At 46.6% G+C, this 13,962-nt stretch overlaps 1 protein-coding gene across 3 annotated transcripts in view; it reads left to right on the top strand.

Annotated features, from left to right (window-relative positions):
* The window catches only part of XPO4 (exportin 4), a 74,658-nt gene extending 61,495 nt beyond the window's left edge, over positions 1–13,163 (top strand). For all 3 annotated transcript variants that reach the window (XM_010851185.1, XM_010851186.1, XM_010851187.1), the window contains 7 exons: positions 425–718; positions 1,758–1,938; positions 4,560–4,678; positions 5,886–6,016; positions 6,529–6,646; positions 7,022–7,114; positions 8,831–13,163. In XM_010851185.1, coding sequence (XP_010849487.1) covers positions 425–718; positions 1,758–1,938; positions 4,560–4,678; positions 5,886–6,016; positions 6,529–6,646; positions 7,022–7,114; positions 8,831–9,028 — 1,134 coding nt within the window. In that variant the 3' untranslated portion in view covers positions 9,029–13,163. The remainder of the gene's footprint in view (positions 1–424; positions 719–1,757; positions 1,939–4,559; positions 4,679–5,885; positions 6,017–6,528; positions 6,647–7,021; positions 7,115–8,830) is intronic.
* Positions 13,164–13,962: the final 799 nt, after the last annotated feature.

Here is a 13,962-nt window from a genome sequence, read left to right as displayed (position 1 = left end):
TCTTTTTTTCAGATAAATACCCAAGGTGGAATGACTGGATCATGTGCTAATTCTAATTTTAATTTTTTGAGGAACCACCATACTGTTTCCATAGTGGCTGCACCAACTCGAGTTCCCACTGACAGTGCATGGAGGTTCCCTTTCCTCCACATCCTCACCGGCACTTGTTTCTTGTCTTTCTGAGGATGGCCACTCTGACAGGTGTGAGGTATTTCACAGAGTTTTGACTTGGTTTTCCTGTTGCCTCATCATGTGAGCACCTTTCCATGTGCTGCTGGGTGATTTGTTTGACAGAAGTTAGGATCACCTTTGTTTTCTGCGCTTTTGCCTCCAACAATTAGAAATGTTATGGAAAGTGAATATTTGTCCAAATTGAAAAAACTTGGGAGTCACATGTTTAGAAAACCCATGCTTTATTTTCTAGGTTCTTCAGCCACTTCAGCAGCGGTTCTTGAGAGTAATAAACCAGGAGAACTTCCCACAGACATGCCAGCAGGAGGAGGTGAAGCAGGAGATCACGGCCACGCTGGAGGCCCTGTGCGGCATTGCTGAAGCCACCCAGGTGGACAACGTGGCCATCCTTTTTAACTTTCTTATGGACTTCCTTACCAATTGCATTGGGTTGATGGAAGTTTACAAAAACACGCCAGAGACAGTCAACCTCATTATAGAAGTTTTTGTTGAAGTTGCGCATAAGCAGATATGCTATCTTGGAGAGGTGAGTCTTTGGTCCCTTCCAGATCAGAGCTCCTGAGAGCTGTGTAACAGGGTAACAGATACTTCACACTGAGTGAACGTTATTTGAAATAATATTCTTGTGCCCCCAAAGCATCGTTCAAAAAAACTATTTTCAAAAATTCAGAGTTCAGAGGATGGTTCATTGAATGAATGTAAATTCTTGCCCTGAAAATGTTAATGATCAGTCATTTCTTTTGACTAGTGTTTTACTCCTTATTCAAATGAAGACTATTTGATAAAACAGTTGGATTATGGTAAAAAATTGTAACCAAGTTCTCTGTGGTGGAACTCTAGGACTTAGAATCTGAGATGGTGATTTGTGTCTTTGTTTTGTTATCAGATGAATGTTTAGACAGACTAAGTTCTTTTATATTCAGTCAGCAAAGATGTTCCCGATTTGTGTTTTGTTGTTGTTGCTGTTAGATCAAAGTGGTGGTTTAGTCGCTCAGTCATGTCTGACTCTGCCACCACACGGGCTGTAGCCTGCCAGGCTCCACTGTCCGTGGGATTCTCCAAGCAAGAATACTGGAGTGGGTTGCCATTTCCTTCTCCATTAGATCAAAGGAAACTGCTCAAAAGTGAGGTTTCATTCTGTAAATGGTGTTAAGTGTCATCACAGGTACGTTGTTCAGTGGTTAGGCTAGGGCTGTTTATTCTAATCTTTGGTACTCTGTGCTTCTGCAAGTTAAACCATTTTCAAAATAAAGCTTGTCATACAAGAAGTTGAAGTAGTAAAGCAGTTCTGTTGCCAAAATCATATTGTCTTCTCATGTGTAATATCAAATGCACACAAAGTGTCAAATTTTATGTTAGAATACTACTAGTACTTTAAATGCAACTGTAATCTTATGCTTTTCCATTTTTTTTAATGCTTTAATATAGTTTAAAACAAGTGTTAGAGCAACTGTCAGAATTTAGAGTAAATTTATTATATCCAAATTTAAATATTCTTTGATATTTATGTTTGTTTCCCAGCCAGGTTCTCCCCAGTAGCATAACTTCTGCCTGCTTTTTTCCAGTCCAAAGCCATGAACTTGTATGAAGCCTGCCTCACTCTGCTGCAAGTGTATTCAAAGAATAACTTGGGGCGGCAGAGAATTGATGTCACGGCCGAGGAGGAGCAGTACCAGGACCTTCTCCTCATCATGGAGCTTCTGACCAACCTTCTGTCCAAAGAGTTCATAGATTTCAGTGACACAGGTAATGTGTGCGAGGCTTTGGTGTGGCCTCCCCGGGAAGCTCCCTTCACACGGTAGGCAGAGTTGGTCTCTGTGGCTGTGGGGGCGGGGTGGAGGCCCAGCACCCCGTGTGCCAGGCTCTCCTCTTCCAGGGACGTCAGTGCTGGTGTCTGCCCTTCACAAGGTTCCGGTTGGTGCCAGGCATGCTCCTATCCAGCAGCTTGAGGCTGGCACCACTGCTCACTCATGTGAGGGAGGAGGACACAGCACAGAGAGGCTGTGCCACTTGCGCAGAGGTTCACAGCTAGCAGGGCTGGTGCTCACATCCCCACATGGGATTCCAGAGCCATTGTCTTCAGAGTTAGTTTTATTGACTCTCTCCTCTGTGTCCTCTGAGGTATGCCTAGGGAACCTGAGCCCTTGGTCAGTGCGTCTTGGGAGCCACTGAAGTTGGGTGCTGGCACACCACTCTGTGAAACCCTACACTGGGGCCTCCCCACCAGCAGGACCTGGGGGAAGTCTGTTAGCTGTGCTGGGCCTCCCTCACTGTAGAGGGGGTGTGATAGTCAGTGCCTGTCCAGTCAGGTGGGTTAACGATGAGCTGCAAGGTACTCCTGATACCTGTTCTCGTCACTTACGGTCTTGTCACCTCAGCTGTCACAGGCCAGTGCGTCTGGGTGATTCGACCTCATGGGTACTGCTGTCTCCTCAGAAACCTCCCACACCCTGGGCTCAGCACACCTGACACTGGACACTGTTCTTTGCACTGGTCACTTTCCTGTCCACTCGCCAGTGGTTTCTGGCAGTCTGCCCTGTGTCAGGGCCCTGAGATGACGGGCCTTCACTGCCCACTGTCTCCAGGCCTGGCTGCTCACACGGGTGTTGGTCCTGGGGTTCCTGATTCCTTCAGGCTGGCACTGCGTCACCTTTCCTAGATCAGGTGACCCTGTAACACCTCACGCTGTCCTGACCTTTCCCTCGAAGGGTGTGTATGACACGACTTGCTGAGGTTCGAGCACTGTGCCCATTAGTGTGTGGACTTCTGAGGGGAGTGTGGACCATAGTACGTGAGCCCTGAGCCCCGACTGGAGTTGGAGTTGAGAACTGAGATTGGGAGGGACAGAGAGCTTTGTGTGAAGGGCATTCGGAGGGGACAGAAGACCCAAGGCCCCCCCCCCAGGAGTGAGCCATGGAAAAGAGGTTATGGGTCACTGTGGATGGGCAGGTTTTCAGAATAAAAAAAGGATTAAAATCATAATAACCCGTTAGAAAAGAAATTGAGGCCAAAATGCTCAGGATTGAAAGTACTAAATAAAGTTAAAAAGAATAAAGGTGGGTAGAGTTGAAATCTAGAAGGAAAAAAATGAAGACAGTTAAAGTACACAATGATAAAGCAGCAGCATTAGCTGATAAAACAGATGGTAAAATTGAAAAGAATGTTTTTAAGTGATTATTTTAAAAATAAAGATAATAGGTGAGATAAGATAGAAAATATTTTAATATTATGAAATAAAATTAATAACACTGGGTGAGATATCAAAGCACATTTGAAAGTGAGCCTCTGAGCGACGTTCCTGGGGGAGCCGGCGGCTGCAGAGCCAAGTGCCACAGTCCAGGCCCAGAGCCTGTCCCTTGAGCAGGTGTGGGGCGCAGGGAGCCCCACGAGCGGCCCAGGCTTCCTGCCAGTGGGGCCGAGATTCAGCAGTGCCCGGCTGTGGATGGTAGGGTCCTCCCAGCTAGAGCTGAGCCTCTGGAGAGAAGGACAGAATTACACTGAAAACATGATTTTTAAGTAGAGGTAGGGTTTTTTTTTTTAACCCCATTTTTTTTTCCTCCTTGTTGTGAGTGTAATATGCTCATAGTAGAAAAGATGTGAAATATAGAGACGGAAAAATCACCCATCCTTTGACTTAATCCAGAGTCAGCTGTTTCAATTGCTTTTTGTTAATTTCTCTTTGGGTTATTTTGTACAATTTTTTTATGGTCATAGTCCAAATATAATTTTATATTCTGCCTTTTTCATTGTTAGCTTTTCCCTTGTCATTAACACATCTCATGACTTTCTCATGGTTGCATGTTAACCCACCTGTTTTCCTAATATTGAACATTTGAAATACAGTTTCTTAGATGTTTATTATGGGTTTTGGTCCTTCATCCATTTAGGTCTTAAGAGTCTTAGTAATTTATGCCTCATTTTTGGATTAAGAATAATAATTATTTGTCATATTAGCAACTTTTAAAAAAAACCTCTATTTTGTGTAATATTCCAGTGTTTTTCTCCATTCCTTTTCAGCTTAGAAAAATCCCACATACCTAGGAGAAAAATGACTACTGCTATGGAAATAATTTACTCCACAATATGACACAATATTGTGTCAGTGGAGTCAACTTTACTTTTCAAAAAACGTTGATGAAGCATTAGTTTTACTTTCATCGCTGTAGAACGATAATGTCAACACAGAATACCTGCACCCAGTGCTCAGACCCTTAGAGCGAAGCAGGAAAGGAGGACCCGGGTGTCTGTGTCATCCTCCCGTGGATTTGTTTTGTCCTGGGGCGTGACTCCACTTTCACTGTCAGGTGGGAGAGCATATCCGTCTGTTGATGTTGCAGCTGTAAGACCGCTTTGTTGTCACATTGCAGATGAAGTGTTCAGAGGCCAGGAGCCTGGGCCAGCAGCGAGCAGATCTGTGTCGGCAGCCGACGTTGTGTTATATGGAGTGAACCTGATCCTGCCCTTGATGTCACAGGACCTCTTGAAGGTACGTGAAGAGAGGAATGGGAACGTTGAAACCATGCGTTCTTGAACGTGAAGGTTCAGGATACCGGAACACAAGTGCGTGTCTGATTTAATTAAGGGGCTAGTACCTGTGAAATGTGCCTGAAAACAGCCTGCGTGTTACTATGCTGTGTCCTTCACACCTGTGCCTGCCCCAGCCCTGTGCCCATTGGTCCCTCGGTGCCAGGGAAGGACTGGGTCTTTTAGAGACCGAGTGCTAGTATCTGCTGGCCGCTTGTGTACAGCAGATACAGTAGGTTGTGTGTGTGGTTGTATGTGTAGGTGTGTCCTCTGGTACTTTCCCAGCACATGCCCAGGCTGAGGGGCTGGGCAGCAGGGTACATCCCAGCCGCTCCTGGACAAGCAGATGGAGAGAGCAGGGCTCACTCAGCTGGTCATGCTCCCTGTGTCTCACTGCACTGGGCCTTGTCTCCTCTCACCAGTCTATGTTGAGGGTGTGCTGGTGACAAGGCCTCACACCCCTTCTCTCCCGCCCACCCCAGAACCATCCAGGAGTAGGAGGAAGAGGAAGAGGGGGCTGGGTGCTACACAGAATGGGGGGAAGGGCAGAACCTGAGGAGCGTGTGCTACACAGAAGGTGGGGTGGGGCTGACCCTGAGCAGCATGTGTGTACACACAATCGGGGGGCAGACCCTGAGGGGCGTGTGTGCACACAGAATGGTGGGGGAGGCCCTGAGGGGCGTGTGCATACACAGAATGTGGGGCAGACCCTGAGGGGAGTGTATACACACAATGGGGGGAGACCCTGAGGAGCATGTGCTACACGGAATGTGGGGCAGACCCTGAAGAGTGTGTGTACACAGAATGGGGAGGCAGACCTCGAGGAGCATGTGCTACACAGAGTGGGGGGAGACCCTGAGAAGCGTGTGTACACAGAACGGGAGGCAGACCCTGAGGAGTGTGTGTACACAGAAAGGGGACAGAGAGAGACCCTGAGGGGTGTGTACAGTTGAGGGTCAGGGTGAGGGTTGTTAGTTCCCAGCACAAGATCTATTAGTTCCTAACATACTTGCTTTATTGTAACTTTTTTTTACCATCTTGTGTCTTTGTGTTTTCTGTATCCTGTATGTGTTTAAAACAAACGGTTAGAAGCTTGATGCTTAATGTTTTGTTCCACTAATGAAAACAGGTATCATTGAACATCTAAATATTTAATATTTCTTTTTCAGTTTCCAACTCTGTGTAATCAGTACTACAAATTAATCACATTTATCTGTGAGATTTTTCCTGAGAAAATACCACAGCTTCCTGAAGATCTTTTTAAAAGTCTGATGTACTCGCTGGAACTAGGAATGACATCATATCCTTTAAATGCGTGTCATGAGCACGTGGCACTGGGGAAAGAGGGTGCTTGAAGAAGCATTTTCAGGAGTTGTGTTTTTCGTTTTGTTGTTCAGTCTTATTTCTTGAAAAGCAGCGTCTCTTAGGTACAATGATGCTGTGTTTCTTTGTGACTTTGCCTCACCTTGGCCTCCTTTTGCAGATCCCAGGGTCTCTGGTCCCTGGTCCCAGAGTCCTGTCTGACGGAGCCCAGTCAGTGGACGGGCCCTGTTGCTGGCCTCTGATCTTGGTCCTACTCGGTTGTGTGCATTGCAGTCAGGGCACATGGAAACCCCCAGTCCTGGGCCCCAGACCCGTGCGGGCAGGCTGGGCCACAGTGCGGATCCTCGTCTCTCATCTCCCACAGCAGATTCCCACGTACTCACTTCAGTGCGCTCACTTCTAGAACAGCCGTCCACTGGCTGACACTCTAAGTGTTGTGTTCTGAGTCACAGCTCTCTGTGCTCATTGTTCTTTGACCGTGGTGATCAGAATGAGTTCGGAGGTTTGCCAGCTGTGCCTGGAAGCCTTGACTCCATTAGCTGAGCAGTGTGCAAAAGCCCAGGAGACCGACGCGCCCCTCTTCCTGGCCACGAGGCACTTCCTTAAGGTGAGGTGCTGGGCCTTCCCACCAGCCGGTGCCGACAGCTTTATCCCTGACAAGGCTGTCTTTCTTTCCACTGTGGTTTCTGGAGCTCAGCTTCCTAGCATCCTTGGATACCACTCCTGTGTTGCTTTGTGTTCTTGAAATTCCACGTGGTGACTGTACCAGGAATTCAATAATCAGATAACTTCATTTACCACAGCAAGCAATAACATCTTCACGTTTGTCCTTGGGTTTTTAGAAAACCATTTCTTTACTTTTTAGAGTTACTTAATAAACAAGAATAACTACCACCTTCTTTTTCCCTCTTGGAATGGGGAGGCACTGAAGGGTGGTACGGTCGTCCGTGTCTTTATTGAGAGGTGTTCCTGTGTCTTTCAGCTGGTGTTTGATATGCTGGTTTTGCAGAAGCACAGCACGGAGATGACCACCGCGGCCGGCGAGGCCTTCTACACGCTGGTGTGCCTGCACCAGGTACTGGCGTGTCCCTGGGCCTCTCCTGGCTCATGTGGCCGGGGTGGGGGTTTTGGACGGATGGGCCGCTTGTTCTCAGGGACTGGGCCTCCGTGTGTCTGCTCCTTCCTGGAAGCCTTGTTCTCTGTAGCTCGGGCGTTCTCCATGTTTATCTGACAAGCTGTTCATAAGTAGTTACTTTCCCTTCTCCACTGTCATTACCATCCTTTGCTTGATGGCTACCCTAAAACTTGTCCTGAACACTTGTGCTGGAAGACACGGTCTCTGTCCTTGAGGAACTCACAGATGTGCAAGGAAACAAGATACCCAGTTTTGCTTGGGGACCCCGAGGAGTCTGCGCTCAGGAAGCATGGAAAGCCGCAGTGTGTCGTCTCCTAGGACAGGGTGGACAGCTGTGGGCGGTTGGAGCCTGGAGGGCATGTGCAGTGCCCCCTTGACGGGGCGGGCATGCCCATCTTCCACAGCTCCCTGTCCCCCTTCCCAGTGGAGGGGGTGCCTGTGGGTGCAGGGTAGGTACAGAGGCTGTGCATTTGCTGGGCCTAGGACCCAGGGTAGGTTTTGAAGAGCCTCACATGCTACTTAAAGACCACCTTCCTGCAGCACCTGGCTCCAGAGGGCTCAGGGACTCTTCTCACCTCTGCCACATGTGGTGCCCAGCTTAGGGGAGGGGTGCTCCTCCATTACCTGCTTCCTTCCCTCTGCCACCTTTCCTCCACCCCTGGACATAAACCATTACATCTTGGTGGCATTTTAGAAAACACAGGCACATGTCGTAGAAAAGAGGGCAGGGCGTCAGGCTAGTGATGTGTGTGTGTGTACACTCAGTCCCTGTGCACAGGCCTGCCTTCCTGGGGGCAGTTAGGCCAGCTCCATGCTGGGGGGTGGGGTGGGGTGTGTGCCTCACCCCTCTTGTCCAGATGGGTTTAGCATCTGGCTTCCCCACTTGGGTTCACGATGCCCCGAGAAACTCAGGAGAAGGAGTAACACCCGCTTTTTTCATGGTGCTTATTTTAGAAAGCTGCCCTGCCTGCGTTCCCTTAACCCGCACCCTGTTGGCCGTGCCAGGCTTTATTGTGGAGGGCGTCACAGGCAGGGAAACCACGCCCACTACCGCCCCACGCCACTGAGCACGGAGCACACCTCCCTTCTGCTGCAGGGGAGGCCGGGCCATGCCCCTCCCCACCCCCCGCCCCGCTCCTGTCTGCACTTGATGCAAGTGCTGTGTCGTTGCTCTGCGGGTAGGATTTCTGCATCGACCTCCAGGAAACCTGGGAGTCAGCTTGAAGACTTAGGGCCCAGGAGTCTACCATAAATCTACCCACCAAGAATATCGTAAAATGCAAAAAAAAAAAGTGCTTTGAAACAGCAGGGAGAGATAGCGGCACAAGGTAGGTGATCCTTTGGGCTCTGGACGCGGGTTCTTGGGCTCTTTCTTGCTCAAAGCCCTCTGGTCTTGGGTATGTCCTTGCCTCTCTTTGTGGAGAGCTTTTGTCTGTGAAGCAGGGGTGTCAGCTGTGTCTGCCTCACAGGCTTGTTACACAGCAGTGAGTTAGCAGTGGAAAAGCTCAGAGCAGGAAGTGTCAAGGATCAGAAGAGCTGCTGGCCTGCCTTTTGGGCCCTGCAGCCCACTGATTGGTGTTTTGTGTAGCATCTGAGGACGGTCATGCTCTTCTGTACTTACCTTAGGGATGCTCTGCACCCTTCTCTTTTCAACAGGCAGAGTACTCGGAACTAGTGGAAACACTGCTGTCGAGTCAGCAAGACCCAGTCATTTACCAGAGGCTAGCTGATGCCTTCAACAAGCTGACTGCGAGCAGCACACCCCCTGCGCTGGACCGGAAGCAGAAGATGGCCTTCCTGAAGAGTTTAGAAGAGTTTATGGCAAATGTTGGTGGTCTCCTTTGTGTAAAATAAACAACAAAGCTTTATGCTGTACCAGACCCTTCCTGCGAAGTGCACTGAATTGCTGAGAGTTGACTAGAGTCTTGTCCTGTTCATCAATCCCACGGCCGCTCGGACTCTGGAGAGCCTGCCAGCTCGGGGTGTGATGCGGGGAGAGTCATCTCGAATCGGCTTCTGCTGTAGGCGTCAGCCGCCTTGTGGCGTAGGGCTTGTACTTTGTCAAATGAAACTCAGTATGTGTGCAAACACACGTGGGCACCAGGAAGTACATCCCCAGTGCCTTTTCCCTCTTTGACAGAGCATCAGGTGGCCGCCAGCGTCCAGTCTTGTCATTACAGACAACTGGATGTCTGCTCGGCCACTGGCCGTTGACGGCACATCACCGAGGAGTTGGTTGAAAGGGTGGACCCCGGGGCCCAACCATGGACCCTTAGAGTTTGTTTGTTGGACCCTGGATTCTTCATTTTAACAAGCTCCTCTCCTCTGCCATCCCGCAGCTTTCAGTCAGTGCGGGAGACACTGAACGCTTCCAGCGATGTGCGCCCCCCCATCCCCGGCCCAGTCTGGTCCTTCTTTGGGAGGGGCAAGTGCTCCAACCAGAGAAGGGTACCAGGGTGGGTGTCTGTGGCCTCCCATTGCCCCCTGTCTGCTGGGTCATGGCAGCCTGACCACTGCAGGTCCTGTGAACCTGCTCTGATGCCTGAACCAGAGGAGGAAAATGTGTGTCTATTTTTGTTCCATAAAAATAACTTTAGGAACTGTAGCCATTTCATTGCCTTAATTTTGAGAAGAAATTACAAGAAGAAGCAGATTGTTTTAGTAAGAAATCAAGTCTTGACGCTTCAGAGTTGGTTTAGGGTGTTGGCTGCTAAACACCAGGGCCCGTTTGATTGTGTTTTCGTGGTTTTGTGGGTGAAATGAAAGGCTCATTCATACCTAGTCTAACTTTCTGAGTACGTTTCTGTTTCTGTCCACCCTCGTGGTCCGTGGCTGTTACTCTGCTCTGAATGGCTTGCTTAAGCAATAACTCTTTTTAAGAATGTGAATTGCTGGTTCATACACGTAAAACGTGGGGATGTCAGAGCAGTAATTACCCTCATTTCACAGGAGCCATGTGAACTTAAGAGATTAAAAAGTTCACCTTAGATCTCCTTTGATTTTTCTAATCAGGATTTGTGTACTGCTGTCATACTCTCCTGAGCTCTGTGTGCCAGCTCAGATCACAGAAAGGAAAGCGAACTTATGACCAGCAGGCGTGTGACCCCGGCCCTTGTGGGTCAGGACCCACAGCATGGTCACAGAGGATGCGTGTGGTGCAGGGCCCTGTGCTCCGGTCAGTTACGGGCCCCCAGCCTGTGCAGCCACTGCTGGACACAGAGCAAAGCCTCAGCTTTTTGTGGAATGTTCTCTTATTTGATCATGGCTGGTTAACAACTGAGGTGGAGCAGAAACGTCTCAGAAGATGTCTGGGGAAGCTGGTGTCCTCTTCCAGAAGTACACGTGTGACCACCTTCCTGAGATACTTGGGACAGTGCATTTACTTTTAGGGTTCTCTTTCCTTCCCTTAGAGAACTTGAAGTCAGAGGCAACAGGAGTCACTCTGTTTTTATTTGTGTTGTTCTGGTGTTTGAGTGTCCCAGTGCCCTCGGGACCAGCAGTTGTGATCTAAATACATCTCTGTCCCTCTGCCTAAGGGCGCCAAGATGCAGCCGACCTGGGCCAGTCGGCTCTGTGACAAGACTGTACTCAAGTTGTTATTTAAAAGAAAGATAAGTGAAAAGGACTGCCTTGGTAAACAACAGGGCATCTGGACAGAGATGTCTTTGCTAAATTTGCCCATATTCTGTCACGATACTGTGTTTTCATTAGGAACCATTCAGCTGAAATGAGAGTTTCTTCAGCTTGGACCAAATGGTACTGAAAGTATCCTAAGACTGTGGGTTAGTGGCAGACTGGAAGGACGGGCCACCACCAAGCCTGGGTGGTTGGAGCCAGGCTCTTTCCGGGAGTTTGTGTGTGTGTTTTCCTGGTTGGATACCTGTTCAGTTTGGGTGCTGTGTTTTACTTTGCTATGTGTGTTGGCTTCCCAGTTTTGGAGGGTTCTGTTATAATGGTCTTGGCTGAGTGGGTGTCAAGAAGAACACTGGCTTAATTCTAGTAAATTGATTTTTACTATTAAAACTGACTTGTCAAAGGAGTTTTAAAAGCAAAAACATTATTTGTGCCCCTTTTTTATACATTCAAGGGACACCATTGTGTATTTGAGTTCCTACATGAGTGTGTTTATACTTTATCTGGTTCACGGACAGTGTCCTTTCACCTCTGCTGTCAGCTCTTTCTTTCTCCATTTTCTTTTCCTTGGCCCTTCTGTCTCTGGAGGCGCAGCCCCCGCGGACTCTGTGGGAAGGACTGGTCAGCGTGCAGGTCCTGTGTGCAGTCCTGGGTGGCTGGCTGCCTGGGGCATGCCTGACAGCGTCTTTTCAGCACAGTAATTTGGGTCTTCGTGGGCCGGGAGATCATGGCATATTTCCTAACTTCACAGTTTTTTTCAAACTAGTTTTAACAATTTAGCCTTATTTCCTTGAAGACAGTGTTTCTAACTACATTACATAACTCTGTTCAGAGGAAGTGGTTACTACTTTTATTTTTTTTCCTTCACAGTTTGCATTTCAAAACCAAACATCTTTCCCCCAGTCAGCATTACTTAACTTCCCTTACTGTCTTGGGCTGGATTTTCTCTTCTACCAAAAATGTCAAGTCTTTGTATTTCTGATATGACCATATTCTCCATGTCTGTTAATACTTGTAAAAATCCCTCAAGTACTGAAGGAAATGAGTTGTCAATTTCAAGGATTTCAAGTTTGAGCATCTGCAGGGTCTGTTGCACCCTTAAAATGTTATTTTCATAATTTTACCTGTTTCTGTTTGTCACCTCTGCTGTTAGAGGTGTTGTCCTTAGATCTTAGTAATTAGCTGTCTCTGACAATGATTCTTGTTATAAGTTCCTGAATAAAATATTAACTGTTCAGAAGAAGAAACCTCAGTACTTCTTAGGGGTTTTTCATAACCAGAAAATAAGGAACCAATTTGGATCTTGAGTTCTTAATATTATAATTTTCTGTAAATTTCTCTGTAAAACAGCATAGGTGATTTGAGGATATAATAATAATAATGTTTTAAATTATTTTTAAATGTAAGTGGATATTCTCTGACTTGGTAATAACTATGTTCTGAAAACACTGCATCTAAGAATTCTTTAAAAATTGATAATTCTAAAATTTTAAAATATCCAACTTAGGTATATTGCTGAGCTGAAATTAGTTTGAAGTGCTGTAGTTCAAATTGAACTTTAAACATTTTAACTTAGATGTAAGAAATGTGACGTATTCCTGATCAATTATACTGGGAATCCATGCCATTTAGCCAAAGACTGTATTTGGTTCAGGTAAAGATGAAAGCCTAACGATGGGCATCCACTGTGTCCTGCAGAGGACGGATAACGTGATCTGTTTCTTGCCTCCAGCTCTGTGCACATGAGTCTTTGTAAAGGTGGATGCACGGTGGGGGCGAGATGTGGGCCGCATGTCGGCCCCTGCGGCTCTCACCCCAAACCATCTTTGTCCCGCTTGCCCTCTGTGATCTGCCCTTCACCTGGTCCCAGAGTTCCCAGCATTGGAGAGCTTTTGGCCTTGGGTTTTCTTTTCAGTCTGTGTTCTTAGGCTCTCAGCTGTTAGGAGCTGTCAGAATGTACTGATGGCTGACTGTCCCAGCTTGACATTCAGCAGTGCGTCTGCGCTCTATTACCTGAGAGGGGTGTGCCCACAGTGTCTCACGCCGGCCTGCCTGGTGTGGTGTCTTCTACCACGTAAGATGGTGACAGATTGCAAATACTGGTATTGTGATTTCGTTCTCTGTACAAAGGAGAAAGCTCCAGGTAGTGAGCTTTTTGGCTTCATTTCTGGTTTAATGGTCACAAAATGTTAGCACTGCTACCATTCAGCATGTGTAAAATTTTTTAAATTTATAAATATTAAAATTTTAAACTTATACTGACTTTCCAGTTTTTTTAAGAGACCCAGGGATAAGTATACTGTTTAAATATTTACCTCTATTAACATTATTAATAAAGATATAAAGTTGCATTTAATTTTTCAAAAGATGCTATAGTATGATTCTAGGACTTAAATCAAGGCCGTGTATTGAGCCAGTTACAAGGTGAATATCAAATTGATAAAATTTTATTTGTATTTTTTAATTCATAAATGGGAGTTAAAATGTCTTCACTAAATATTTTTATTACATTTTTGTTTTGATCATGTGTGATTTGTTCATGGGAGTTTAGCTAGACTACCATATGAAATTTATGGAATGGTGCTCCTTCATTGACCAGCCAAGCAGAGGATGACTGACCCTGGGGATGTTACAGTCAAAATAACTTTAAATAAAAAACACAAGGACATATCTTCACAGTTAAAAATAGGGAATTGCATTACCTTCTGGGAGAATACCCAACCCTAATATTAATACAGGATTAGTCCAGGATTCAGAGAGAAAATCAGAATTTCATTTATATTCTGTTGTATTGAGCAGATGTGTTTTTATCTCAGCTCACCCTCTTAGGATTTCAGAGTTATTAGTTAAATCACTGAAGTGGAGGCATATTTGTAGTAAGTGTAGTTGGGTCATTGTTCTTGACTTTTCAGGAAAAATGGAAAAGTACCATCTGCTGTGTGTTAGGCAGACTTTCTTTTTTACCTAATCCTAAATCTTGTAGGCATATTCAGTGAAAGGTAAAGTTTTTATTTTAAACTTGATATTGCTTTGAATGTTTGTTGATTTTTTAGGTTATGTTGAGATTTAATTCTACTCCAAGGATGGATAAAGAAACATTAAGCTGTTTAGGAATTAAGTGGAGTTCTTTCATTCCTAAGGGGGGACCTTAACCC

Source organism: Bison bison, unplaced genomic scaffold, assembly GCF_000754665.1.
Source record: "Bison bison bison isolate TAMUID 2011002044 unplaced genomic scaffold, Bison_UMD1.0 scf7180017864299, whole genome shotgun sequence".
NCBI classification, from domain to species: domain Eukaryota; kingdom Metazoa; phylum Chordata; class Mammalia; order Artiodactyla; family Bovidae; genus Bison; species Bison bison.
This window is presented reverse-complemented; position numbering and strand designations above follow the sequence as displayed.